Below are 14,473 nucleotides of genomic sequence, written 5' to 3'. Positions count from 1 at the left end.
ATTCCTGGGATCAACACTATGGGCCGGCTCCGGTGGCCGCAGGTCTTTGCATGTCGAGTGTCTCCTGCCCAGGTATGGTTTCCAGAGTGACTAACTGCTACACAGGTCCACTTCATGTGCAGGGCCTTTAGAGTCTCCCCTTGGGGACAGTGCACTCCCTGATCCCCAGGGTGGTCTTCTGAGGGTGAGTCTCTTCAGGCCAGGTAAGCGCTGAGCTCACCTGGGCATGTGCATGCCACTTTTATTCCCCGCTGTCTGCCTTTGTATTTGTGGGTCTGTCTCTCAGAGGATTATGCCAAGTTCTTAAAAAATTAGTGAAACCAGGACACCAGTGTCAGGCAATAGTCTGTGGGGTGAGGTTCTAGAACAAAAGTCAGGGGAGAGAGACACCAAGTTACAACAATAGAGTCAGTGGTGAAAGGTGGGAGAGAGAGCAATGTGAACATAAGAAAGGAGGACAAGTGTGACTGAGCAGGGTGAGATCACTGTTTATCATTGACAATGCTACTCTAGACAGAGATCCATCACATTCAAATCAATCTCATTCCTACTCTACTAGGAACAGTCCACCCCAAACTGCTACACACCAACACAAGCAACATCAGTATAATTTCAGCCTACTTATTGCATCAACATTCTGTACCTTTCCATTATTTATTTTCCTTATTTCACATGTTTAGATTAAACTAGACCTCCATTTTCAATAATGTCCGAAACAAATTGCTCAAACACGCAAATCTTTGGGATGTTCACTCACCAAACACATGTTTCCTACCTGAGGATACCTGTAGATTCCTAAGAGCTCAGCCATTGAGAAGGATGTTGCAGATGACAGGTCTCCAATAAACCCAACCAGTGTGCCATTACTCTGACAGCTGTAGTTTGGGACTGGATACTCCGTTTTTGATAATATAGTAAACGTGGCTCGGACAGCGTTCATCACACTACTGCAAGAATCATAGATGTGATAACCCAATGTAAAGTTTGGTAATAGATTAGGGTTTCTGTTGATCTCTTCTGTGGCATAGATTAGAGCCAGCAGGTGCCGAAGATGGAGGAAGGATTCGCTGAAAGATAAACAGCAAGTTTGGTCCAGGGTTCATGCAGTTCATCTTTCAGCAGTTAGAACAATTACATTAATAGCACTAGTTGACACCAAATGTAAATGTTTTGTAAGAGTAGAGGACTCACAAATAATCATGAATATGTGATCTCCCCAGAATGTGTTGTGATTAATGAGTCCTTATCAGAACCATGAATCCACATTAAAAAATTCATTTAATAATAGATGATAGAATGGAATGTGTCTTAAACATACACAAATGTGAAGCTGCAGGTGCCACAGGAATTGAAATTAAACTATGTGAATGAGTCATTGTCACTGGGTGTATTGATATTATAGTATGTGAACGTGTCATTGTCACTGGGTGTATTGATATTATACTATGTGAAAGTGTCATTGTCACTGGGTGTATTGATATTATACTATGTGAAAGTATCTCTGTTATTGGGTGTATTAATATTATACTATGTGATAGTATCTTTGTCAGTGGGTGTATTAATATTATAGTATGTGAAATTGTCATACTCATGATACAGCAATGAGACAGCAAGCTTTCTTGATTGTGGTGTGGGCAGAGTTCATATGGAGAGGTAATATATTGATAGATGATGGGTCTTAATTCTGGGTGGTACATTTCTTAAATCTGTTTGTTACTCTCTTTCATTACTTAGCTGACCTCTTCTTTCTCTTCTGTCCCCCGCTGAGTATGACTTATTGTAATTTACTAATGTACTTGTACCTCTGTGTGAGTTAACTGTTATAACTGGTGCTGTTAGTCATCTGGAATGCATGATCAGTGGAAGCTGGCTTGTAAAAGATACTAGCTTGCATCAAATAAATTCCCTGTGCTTCAAGTCAGTGACCCAATGGCTGTGGGAATAAACCAATCCAAATTGTCATTTGATTTGGGTTCTTTTTGCTGCTGCCTATTATTCTTTCAGGATCTAAAAAGCCTTGAAGATATATAACAGTTGTGTACTTTTCTATGTTACATTTATAATTAACATGTCACTATACATTTCATTATTGAAAGTAAGCTTGTAGTTTTCATATTTTTACATCTGTATTTTGAATAGTGTTTTTGTCTCAGCAAACTAAGACTGAGGGGCCTATTCACAAACTGCCTTGTGTATTACTTTAGTCATAATATAACATTCTACCCAAGGGTAAATTTCCACCTCTCAAATCTTTTCTTTGAAGTGATCCACTCACATGTATGTTTACTACTAAATAGTAAGTGTAGTAGTAGTAGTAGTAGTAGTAGTAGTAAGAACTTTATTCGGTTTCAATATACAGAAAACCATAAAAGTACATATTTTTAAAAAAAAATACATTTGTCAAAAAAAAGAAACATACATTTACACTGTAAAATGCCGAATAAATAAAATATGTAACAAAAAGTTTAAAAAGTATAGGAAAAACTGTGGAGAGTTTTTCCTATACTTTTTAAACTTTTTGTTGCATATTTTATTTTATCAGCATTTTACAGTGTATATGTATATTTCTTTATTTTTGACAAATGTATTAATTTTTTTAAATATGTACTTTTATGGTTTTCTGTATATTGAAACCGAATAAGTTTCCTACTACTACTAGTAAATGTAGGAAGTACCAGGTGTAATGTCAAGAAAAATTAAATACTTATTAGTAATTGTAATTTAATAGATTAACCCACAAGAAAATCAGCCATAGTCCACATCATTGGCATCACCTGGTCCATGAATACCTTCTGAATTGCTGCCTGTTTTGACTAAGTTAACAGAAAAATGTCAACCCTAGTTCCCTTTCTGACTACCTTCATTCTGCCAAGTATTCCTCACAATATACATTTATTAGAGAACCATCTAATGTCCCACTCAAACCTCACCCTGTGTTTCCCAAAAAGAAGACAGCAACTGCCTTAAAAGACTTAGACATCTACCCAATAAGAATATTTATCTTCACTTTGCATGCGAATACATCGCATGCGAATACATCGCATGCCATTACAATGCGGTTGTTACAACAACAGCGTTGTAACAACGCGAACCAGTACATCGCAAGTTGTTACAACAACTTGGTATAAGGGGTGCGCTGGACATAAGAATAGTATTATTTGCTATATCTACTCCAGTTTGCGCAACAGCAGGGAAGTTGTTGGATTTTAAATCCAACAGCAGTGTGCCCCCTACCGCAAGCCGCTCATTTCCATATTCTCAAAATCTGTCTGCATGCAAAGGAGGTTTCCAGCTCCCAGGAGGGGTAATCTTTGTCACTACCAGGCGCTTGACCGGGGGACTGCGAGGCCCAGCAACCATCTCTGCTGACAGCTGGTGCCTCTTCCCCCGGCGGACACGCCTACTTGCTTGCTGGTCCTATTTTCTTTTCGTGACACCCGCTTCGCGGGTGCCGCTCATTTCCATATTCTCAAAATCAGTCTGCACGCAAAGGAGGTTTCCAGCTCCCCAGGAGGGGTAATCTTTGCCACAGTCTAATCCTGTGTGGTCGCGCCGCTGGAGGGAGCATTTCCGCATTCGGCGGATTGCCTGCACGCTCCCAGCGAGTGCTGGACCCAGAACTACTAGGCGCTTGACCGGGGGACTGCGAGGCCCAGCAACCATCTCTGCTGACAGCTGGTGCCTCTTCCCCTGGCGGACACGCCTACTTGCTTGCTGGTCCTATTTACTTTTCGCGACACCCGCTTCGCGGGTGCCGCTCATTTCCATATTCCCAAAATCTGTCTGCACGCAAAGGAGGTTTCCAGCTCCCCAGGAGGGGTAATCTTTGTCACAGCCTAATCCCGTGTGGTCGCGCCGCTGGTGGGAGCATTTCCGCATTCGGCGGATTGCCTGCACGCTCCCAGCAAGTGCTGGACCCAGAACTACCAGGCGCTTGACCGGATGACTGCGAGGCCCAGCAACCATCTCTGCTGACAGCTGGTGCCTCTTCCCCCGGCGGACACGCCTACTTGCTTGCTGGTCCTATTTACTTTTCACGACACCCGCTTCGCGGGTGTCGCTCATTTCCATATTCTCAAAATCTGTCTGCACGCAAAGGAGGTTTCCAGCTCCCCAGGAGGGGTAATCTTTGTCACAGCCTAATCCCGTGTGGTCGCGCCACTGGTGGGAGCATTTCCGCATTCGGCGGATTGCCTGCACGCTCCCAGCGAGTGCTGGACCCAGAACTACCAGGCGCTTGACCGGGGGACTGCGAGGCCCAGCAACCATCTCTGCTGACAGCTGGTGCCTCTTCCCCCGGCGGACACGCCCATACGCTTGTAAGTATTAATCAACTGGGCTAACCCGTGACGCGGGACGCACGCAGGACAAAGCACGGGGCGAAGACCGCGCAAAGAGCAGGCGGTTTGAGGCTGTTCGAGGACTGGAGAGACTGGACTGGGCCAGCCCTCTAACATCACTGTTAACTATTCTAATTTATCCCCTTTTACCCCTTGTTCCTAAGATATGCAAACTAGAGGTAATAAATCTAAGCCGACTGGGAATGTGGGAAAACTGTTAGGCCCAATGGATGATTTCATCACTAAGGCGAATACCTTTATAGATCAAAGCATCTCGCTGATGGAGGAAAGAGTCTCCCTGGATCTAGAGTTCACCAAAAGATCTTCTATGGGAGCTCTGGCCGACGCTAGAACCCCACTACCAGGCAATAACAGTGAAGGGCAAAGGGCCCTTGGGGAAGGTAGGCGCAGTCTACAAAACAATGTGGACCTGTCGGCCTCTCAGCTTTCAGATCTACACTTAAGTTCAGATCTGGAAAAAACACCTGATCTATTGCCAGAAACCCCTTCGCAAACAACATCAGCCGATAGAGAGAAAGTGAGGGGAATGAGGGAAGGAGCCATTAGAAAAACAAAGCTACACTCGAGAAAGTCTAGATCGAAGGAGATAGTTAATACTTTGAGTACACCCCAGATTCCATCATCTACCATAGAACAGATAGTAATACCTGTAATGGTGCACCACCCCGCTTTTGATATCTCCACCCCTATCAATTTGGAATCCCCAATCCCTCCATCTAGTAGTCAGGAATTAGTAGATAGTAATAACTCATACCTCATAAATAAGATCGCTGAGCTCTTTAAAACTCTACTACAACCAGTGGAAGCTAAGCTCGCACTAATGGAATCCCACTTTTCCAAATTGGTTAACCTCCCACAGCAAAAACAAACGTTTGGGCCACAACAAACGGGGGGGTAAACAAAACAAACAAGTTCCAACAAAGTCTGGTAATATTGCTCCGAAACCTGTGACAATCCAAAAAAACCTACCTTTCGCTACAACCACCGCCCCAACGAAAGGAAAACCCATAGCTAACACATCTGCTAATGCCACGGCCACGATACAGGGAAATCCTACCCCAACTGCAACAACTACAACACCCGCTCCGAAGACAGTGGTAAACAATAAAACAACATCTAAAACCCCCGCAACGCAAAATCTTGCCTCTAATTCATCGATGCACGCTTCCAACAAAGACCCCACTAGTGAATTCACCGAATTTATATTTCCAATAGATCTGCCTCCGGATGCATCCCCTTACGTTGTGGTAATGACTGGAGTGCCCAAATGGGTGGACCACTCCACTGAACCCACATGGTCCCTGAAAAATAAGGCCCAACATTGGCTACATAATAACCGTCCATTGCCCCCTAACTGGTATGGTAGGATATTGACAGTAAAAAGGACCTCATGGGTAAGAAAAAGCAGAAAAACGATCCCAGGAGATTGTATCTTGATCACTTTTGAAGATCCCCGAGTGGTTGATTACATCTGTTCTCGAGACCATCCGAAGCCAAATGGAGGGATTGATATCAAACCCCTTTCCTTCTTTTACCCCTCTAGACAACCCTACGGATCTTTCCAGAGTCACGAACTCCCGTGGTATGCACCACCTTCACGTCTTACAGACCTTACAAATACAAGACAATTTGGAGGTCCCCGTTACCGTGACCATGACAATTCCTGGCATCTTGTGGGCCCGCGGCACCAGGGTGGGCGTTGGGATGAATGGGGCTCACAAACGTCGAAGCCGATTTACAGAGAACCGACCTATAGAGACCAGTTACACTGGGATAACTGGTATACTATCCCGGTGAGTAACAGATTTAGCGGCCTCGAAATGGTCGACTGACCATCAATGGACACCCATTCCAATAACCTAAATCCATCACAATCACCGGTAAAAACAGACATCTGCCAATACCGTCAAAAATAGCTATCTCCCCGGATACGATAGAGCCCGTAGTAACAAACCCCGATATTTCTTCTATATCTATCCTTGTCTGGAATGTAGCGGGCCTACGCCCTAAGATAGAGGACGGGACAGCCCTCCGACTTCTAAAATCATTTAAAAAAATCTGCCTCCAAGAGACATGGATTACAACTGAGCTCCACCTCATGGGATATAAAAAGTATTTCGTCCCAGCCGTTCGAAGTTTAGCAGGTAGACCCAAAGGTGGGTTAACAACATATATTGCAAAAACCCTAAAACTCCTCAGAGTGACTAGTGTTCACTCTGATCCAAAGTTCCAAATTCTTTCGCTCTCCTTTGAGGACAAGGAATCAATTCTCCTGGTCAACTCCTATAACAACTTAGAGGACGACCAATTTTTGAGTCTCCTACGAGATGTCCAGGAGATGCTAACCTACCCCCATCGGATGAAGCGAGGAACTGGGGTAACTCACCTCATTTGGGGAGGGGACTTCAACCTTCATCCTTGCCCGCTGATAAAATCAGCCTGCTGCGGAATTGTTGACGAATCTAATGCACCATTAGTGCATTTTATTCACACTAAGGTGGGAAACGCTTTGAATAATCTACTCCTTGATCTGGATCTTGAAATAGCCAACACCTTAAATCCAGCCCAAAAGATTCTTAATCCTACTTATATGGGCAGGGGCCATCAAACGACAGTAGACTATATCATGCTGTCTCCGGGACTGTCACAGACAGCCAGAGCCTTCCATGCCATCGCCAACGCATTGAGCGATCACTTTGCATTAAAGATAGACATTACCTTAAACAACTACAAATCCGAAAAGACAACAATAGCAAAAGCTCTCGAACAGAATAAGTTAGCTTTGGGACAACGTAATGGCTATACTATAAAATGGGGAAAAATAAATCCTTACGAAATCACAAAAAAACTTGTTGTTGAGGCACATTCCAACATCAACAAGTGTTTGGACTTATCGGCCACCCATGAAGAAGTCCTAAATAATTTTGCCTATATCCTAGAGAAAATCAAGGGACTACTGACATTAAATTCTACATCTAAGACCAATATGAAGAGCGGATGGTTCAACCACAGTTGTACCGCAGCACTTACCAATTTAAAACTCGCACTACACACTAAACCCAGAGACGCGGCCCAGATTCAACTTTTTATGTCACAATATGTAAAGGCACGCACTTAGGAATTGAGGAACTTAAAGGAAAGCTATGGGAAGATATCCACACAAGTGCAGTTGATAAAAACAGTGAGATCTTCTGGCGAACGGTTAGAGCCCCTTATTTAACTGATAACACTACCCCAAATATTGAAGTGGCTATTGACGAAGATACATGGGTCGCTCATTTTACAAACATCTTCAAAAACACCTCTACTACCACCGATCCTGATAATATCTTCCCAACAGTAGAATATCCAATTCCACTTCACTTTGATATCTCCGACATAATGGTGGCCCTAGATTCAAGTAAGAGTGGAAAAGCCCCTGGCCCAGACGGGGTCCCAGTAGACCTCTTTAAATATAATGTTGAGCTCTGGGCCCCTATTCTCACTAGAGTGTGCACAGCAGCTGCTAGCGTAGGCCTCCTAAACTCCTGGACTTAGTCCATCATGGTCCCATTTTTAAAAAAGGAGACCGCCAGGACGTGAAATGCTACCGCCCCATCTCATTGCTGGACTCGCTAGGAAAGGTCGTTGGGAGAGTAATACTCGAGCGACTCCAGCAATGGGCGGACGATAGAGCCATCGTTTCGGATCTCCAGTTCGGTTTTCGAGAGGGGTTCGGAACAGTGGAGCAGGCCCTAAATCTCAGCCTGATATTAGGGAAATACATGCAGGCAAAGAACAGCGCGGTGTATATGGTCTATGTAGACCTGTCCGCAGCTTTCGACTGCGTTTCGCACACGAAACTGCGGACGGTTTTAAAGCATATGGGTGTGGATTCTTTCCTCTTAGATTTCTTGAGGGAACTTTATTCTAGAGCTTCGGCCAAAGTGCGCTTTGGTCTGGGTGGAGAGTTGACGGCGTCTTTCGATGTAGAGCGTGGAGTCAGGCAGGGTTGTGTCTTGGCCCCTTTCCTCTTCTCGTTGTATACCAACGGATTGGAGGTGGAGATGTTGAGGGGGGTCAAGGACCTCCCACGTGGAAAACAGCGCCTGATACCCGCGTTGCTCTATGCCGATGATGCCGTCATCCTCGCACGCACACCGCGAGAATTACAGCGGGCTCTGAATAGATATACGGCCTTTATGGGCGGTCTTGACCTGGGAGTGAACATTAAAAAAACGTTTGCTATGACCACTGGCACTAAAAAAAAGCGTGTAAAAGACATCTACCTTGATAATCAAATACTTGAGGTCACTTCTCAGTATCCGTACCTCGGTATTATGGTAGATGAAAAACTGTCATGGAGGCCAGCAGTGGAGGCAAGATCTCACTTGTTCAGAAGATCCACAGCGACCCTAATGAGTTTTTCCCAGAGATTAGGTAAGAGGACACCAGTAGAGCTCCTGAAAATATATAGTGCGAAGTGTCAGGCCATTGCCTTATATGGAGCGGGGATATGGGGACACACAGACACCAGCCCACTGCAGGTAGTGGAAAACACTTTTTTAAGATTCCTTTTAGCGACCCCGAGAGGAACATCAACCTACGCTTTGCACTTGGAATTAGGAATGTCCTACCTAGAAGATCTGGTAAAGATTCAACCATTGATGTTGTGGAGACGCGTTTGGACCTCGGTCAAAAACGTCTTCACCCAGTCAATTGTAGCGGACACTATGGCTCTCGATCAGTCACAAAAAGTAAAATGGCTCAGCTACGTTAGAAACTTCCTAAAAGACCTTGGCCTGGAGAATTATTATCTCCAACCAGAGACATTGATTAACCTCCCTAGGAGGTCTCTAAAGAAGTTAGCACTTAGTCATTTAGAGTCACTGAGACTGATGTCTGAGGCGTCAAAACCTTCAGTTCTGCACGCAAATATGGTCCAAACAACACATTTTATCCAGCCGTATTTAACCCTCCAGCTCTCTACATATGAGAGGATGCTGCTAACAAGATTCAGATTCGACACCTTCTTTAGATTGGTGACATTCCCTGAATGTAATAGATGGGACCAGACTCTCCCTTTATGTCCCTGTGATGGGGAATCGAAACAATCAAATATACACGTGATTATGTTTTGTAAATTTCATCACCCACACAGGAGATTCTGGATTTTACCAACTCTGAAGCGATGGGGTTTTAGGCAATACCGCCCGCAATGCTTTCCCTCCAAATGCTTGACTCTGACTTTGTCTGTTACATTGTCTTAAACTTCCTGAAATGCATTAGGAAACACAGAAGAAATCTTTAAAAAAGTCAATTAGACCTAGTTTTAATTTAACAGATTGAAAAGACTAATATGAATGTTTATGCATCTATTTTCTTGGAACAATGAATTTTAAAACTGTAGACCTGTGTAAATAGTGTGCAAATGTATTTTAAATGTTCCTTTTATGGTTTTCCAATGCGAAAAGCCGAATAAAGAAATTTATATATACTACTACTAGTAAATGTAGGAAGTACCAGGTGTAATGTCAAGAAAAATTGAATACTTATTAGTAATTGTAATTCAATAGATTAACCCACAAGAAAAACAGCCATAGTCCCCATCATTAGCATCACCTGGTCCATGAATACCTTCTGAGTTGCTGCCTGTTTTGACTAAGTTAACAGAAAAATTGCAACCCTAGTTCCCTTTCTGACTACCTTCATTCTGCCAAGTATTCCTCACAATATACATTTATTAGAGAACCATCTAATGTTCCACTCAAACTCACCCTGTTTTTCCCAAAAAGAAGACAGCAACTGCCATAAAAGACCTAGACATCTACCCAATAAGAATATTTATCTTCACTTTGCATGCGAATACATCGCATGCGAATACATCGCATGCCATTACAATGCGGTTGTTACAACAACAGCGTTGTAACAACGCGAACCAGTACATCGCAAGTTGTTACAACGACTTGGTATAAGGGGTGCGCTGGACATAAAAATAGTATTATTTGCTATATCTACTCCAGTTTGCGCAACAGCTGGGAAGTTGTTGGATTTTAAATCCAACAGCAGTGTGCCCCCTACAGCAAGTCGTTTAAACGACTTGCATATAATGGTAGGTGTGGTAACAACCGCGTTGTAAAAGTACTGCACTGTGGAGACAGCATTGTAACTGTTGTTTCCCACCAATAACCTTGTAGCCACAATGTAGCAGTGATCGAGAAGAACCAGCTGTTGTTCCTTCTCCCCAAAGCCAACCCAAGGTACTCTTAAAGTCTCTTCAGTCCTATAACTCATTCCAACATGCAACAGATTTGGATGGTAAAGTTTGGGGATGTGATAGATGGAGAAACTCTAAAATGGCCGAGAAAGATTTTGCTCTCTTGGCAAGGCTAAGTTTATTTCAATGTAACTACGTATATTGAATTTCTTATACAGATGAGTGGCTATGAAAATTTGTATTTCAGACATTTGTCGGTTGCCTGAATATGTCTTTCATTTAGGGAAGGGCTTTTAAATAGGGTTTGTGATTATGTGAAGATTCAGGGGTCCTTAGGAGAGGGGCTGGTGTGATATTTGATGCATTTAGCTAACGGCTTGGGTCTCAATCTTCATCATAATTTAGCTCATCAAGGGAACAAAATAATGTATTACTCTGGGTTACTCTTGGCAACACTATACATGGCACAATGCAGACATCCCCAAGAGCTTGGTATGTGTTCCAAGATACCGACATGTTCAGGTTGTTGAAGGCATTCCCATATATTTCTACAGAATATTCAAGTCTCCCGTTTCTTTTCTTTTTCTGCCCTGAAACTCAATGTCCTGGCGATGGTAATCTCCCGCCTAGACTATGGCAATGCTCTATACTGCGGCATGCCCGCCTACAGCATGCACCGATTACAACTGGTCCAAAACTAGGCTGCCCGCCTGGTTCACAATCTGGCCAAATTCCACCATGTCACTCCGCTCTTGAAGTCCTTGCACTGGGTCCCTATTCGAGAACGAGTTCAGTTCAAGATCGGATGTATCCCCTTTCAAGCTCGGGCTGGCGTAGCCCCTGCGTTCATCTCCTCGGAAATCAAAGCCTACGCCCCGTCAGGGAATTACGCTCATCCTCTCAGCAATTGCTGACAGTTCCCCGCTCTAGGCCAAAAAAGTGGGGGGGGCACAACATTTTCCACACTTGCCCCTGCCTTTTGGAACTCTCTCCCCGCCCACCTTAGATCTTCCACTCAATACCCGCACTTCCGCAAGGCGCTCAAAACCTTGCTTTCCTCACAGGCCTTCCCATCATAATCGTCCTACTCTTCCCCTCCTCCCGACCCTCCTGCCCTCTTGGGCCCAGTACTTCATAGCGCCATGAAACCGCCAGGTGTACGTGCGCTCTACAAATATTTTAAACTCAAACTCAAACTCAAGTCTACATGTAAAGAACAATCAATCAATCCAGAAATCATGAAATTATGAAGCGGCTGCTCTCCCGTGTGGTTCTCAAGGTGAGGTGGGGAAATCGTGCAGCATTGTCTTACACAAAGAACCAGGTCTTGAGGCTCTTCCTGAAGGCATGCTGAGTGGGGGAACGTCTGATGCTGAGTGTGAGTTCATTCCAGGTCTTTGCCATGATGTAGGAGTAGGCTCTTCCACCTGTTCTGGCTCTGAGGATCCGTGGGGTTTCGACCAGGGCCAGTCGGTGGAGCAGAGGCTTCTATTGGGTGCGTAGAAGGACTCTTTTGTTGAGGAATTGGGGTTTGGTGTTGTGGATAGATTTGTAGGCATGAGTCAGTAGCTTGAAGGTCACTGTCATCTCAACAGGGAGCCAGTGGAGGTCTCTTAGGTGCTGGGTGATGTGGTCTTGTCGTGGAATGCCAAGGACAAGTCTGGCGGTGGTGTTTTGGATGGTCTGGAGTTTTCGGAGCAGGGATTTGATGATTCCGGCGTAGAGGGTATTTCCGTAGTCCAGTCTTCTGGTCATGAGTGTGTGGGGGACAGTCTTTCTGGATTCATGGGGGGTCCATTTGATGGCCTTTTAGAGAATACGGAGGATATTGAAGCACATGGAGGAAACAACGTTGATCTGTTGTGTCATGCTGAGGTAGGTGTCCATGACAGATAAGAAACTTCCCCATGCCAGAGTGGAATCAAAACTTACAGAATATCTACTGGAATTTGCTAATTCTATCTGTTGGAACTGTATATGAAGTTATTGGCAGTCAATGCCAATTCTATACTGTCAACAATATCTATTCAATTTTCATTGGAAAATGTCAACAAATTTGCTTAAATAGAATTGACAATTCTAACACTTGGCATGGAAAGAAACGCTTCTCCTGATAATGAAAGGTGATTAAAATATATCTCAATATGTATTTAATATATGCAACTTAGAGATAAAGAATTGCACTAGTAAAGAACATAGGGGCACAAGTACAAAAAGTGGTGGAGTGAGGTGTTAGTCGTAATGGCTTAATGCCTCACTCCTCCACTTCAGAAATGCAAGGGTGCACTATATTTACAAGGATATGGTGCAGCCTTGCGTGCACCCCTGCGCTTATTCTAAGCTAAGCAGCCTAGTGCTAACGCATGCACCCTTTAACCATAGTGCAAGGGTGTCTGGATGCATGGGAAGATTGTTTATGTGCTGGAAGGTGCCCCTTCCGGCACTTAAACAATCTTTAAATGCCATTTTGGCACTTCTATGTGTGCTACTTAATGCAGCACTCATGGAAGTTACAAAATTGTTTTGTTTTTTAAGAATTGTTTATGTGCAGGAAGGGTCACCTGTTTTGTGTTCTGCATCACACATGGAAAAAGCATAAACAAGGAGAAATAGAGCATTTCTCCTTGTTTTGCAAAGTTAAGACCAGGTTTTCCTTGATCTTACTTTTGGTGCTGCCTCCTATTTATGCCACCCTTGTAAATAGGGGGCAGCATAAAAAATCAATGGGTGTTGCAGTGGAACACCCACTGCCTACCACAATAAATGGCTTAACACTGCCTTATAAGTACGGCGAGGCCCTTTCGCCACAGGATCAGGGGAAGAAGTGCTGTTCCTGTGGCACTAGGGGTTTGTACATATGCCCCTAAATGAGATGTTGGAGGCAGATCTAATTTGGGAACATTTTGGGAGCAGAACATAGCTCACATATGTACAAAAACCCACTCATCCATTAATCACAGCAAAGGATTAAATCATTAACTCATACATTAGCCCAACACAATTTATAGGCAAACAGATTAACCCTACGACACACAAACAGGTCGCTCAGGCTGCTGAGAAGAACTATAGTGACACTAATTCAACAGCATAAAACATGTAAATATGTTGTAGTATTGTCAATTTGAAATTGTAAAAGTATAAAAAATCCAGAACCGCATTTCCATACTAGATTGTGCTTCAAATGTTTTCAATATTTGTAGAGAAAACATCAACATATTACCATTTGTAATATTGCATTTTAAAAAATAGTCGTTTCCAACTGATGTTCAGATTCACAAAGGGCGTGTAGTGAATTTAAGATCGCAGAAAAAAATACATTCCTTTTAATTTAGCTGGGAATTTGCAGAACATCTATAAATATACAACAAAATGTTTTTTTTTTTTTTAAAGCACTGGCTCCTGGGCTAGTAGAAAAAGACATGGGGCACCTCAAAAACATGTTTAGAAGAAGGGGGTGCTTGTCCCCCCTCTCAAGCCTCTAGGAGGTCCTGGGGATCCTATCCAATGGGGTAAAACTTCAATTAGAGAATCAGAGAGGGTGAACAGGAAAACACATCTTCTCCCACCAAGTGGTTGCTACTGGGTAGTTATAATTAGGCAGTATTAGGAAATGCCTTTTCTGTTTTTGCTAATATTTTGGTGGTGATTGACAAATCTTCACAAAACTTGTCAACATGTTGCTTTATTTCACCTAGTTTGTGCATGGAAAGATTCGTTGGAGATCCACTACTTGGAGGCTGAGAATAAAAGGGGTCCAAATCATAAATGCCCTATGCATTTTCCATAGAAAAGTGCTAATGAAAAAAACTAAGGAACAGGATTAATCCAAATTTGGTAGGAAGCTAGATCTTGGTCCAGGAAGCATGCTTTTTTGTGATTTGGTATAAATCTATTCAGTTGATTTTGAGATATTGGG

At 43.4% G+C, this 14,473-nt stretch overlaps 1 protein-coding gene across 1 annotated transcript in view; it reads right to left on the bottom strand.

The window, feature by feature from the left end:
* The window catches only part of LOC147725837 (extracellular calcium-sensing receptor-like), a 651,892-nt gene that overhangs the window by 402,505 nt on the left and 234,914 nt on the right, over positions 1-14,473 (bottom strand). Inside the window, exon 2 of the mRNA XM_086963368.1 lies at positions 776-1,067. Coding sequence (XP_086819494.1) covers positions 776-1,067 — 292 coding nt within the window. The remainder of the gene's footprint in view (positions 1-775; positions 1,068-14,473) is intronic.

Source organism: Lissotriton vulgaris, chromosome 3_1 (assembly GCF_964263255.1).
Source record: "Lissotriton vulgaris chromosome 3_1, aLisVul1.2, whole genome shotgun sequence".
NCBI classification, from domain to species: domain Eukaryota; kingdom Metazoa; phylum Chordata; class Amphibia; order Caudata; family Salamandridae; genus Lissotriton; species Lissotriton vulgaris.
Note: the sequence above shows the minus strand (reverse complement) of the source record. Positions and strands in the feature narration are given on the sequence as shown.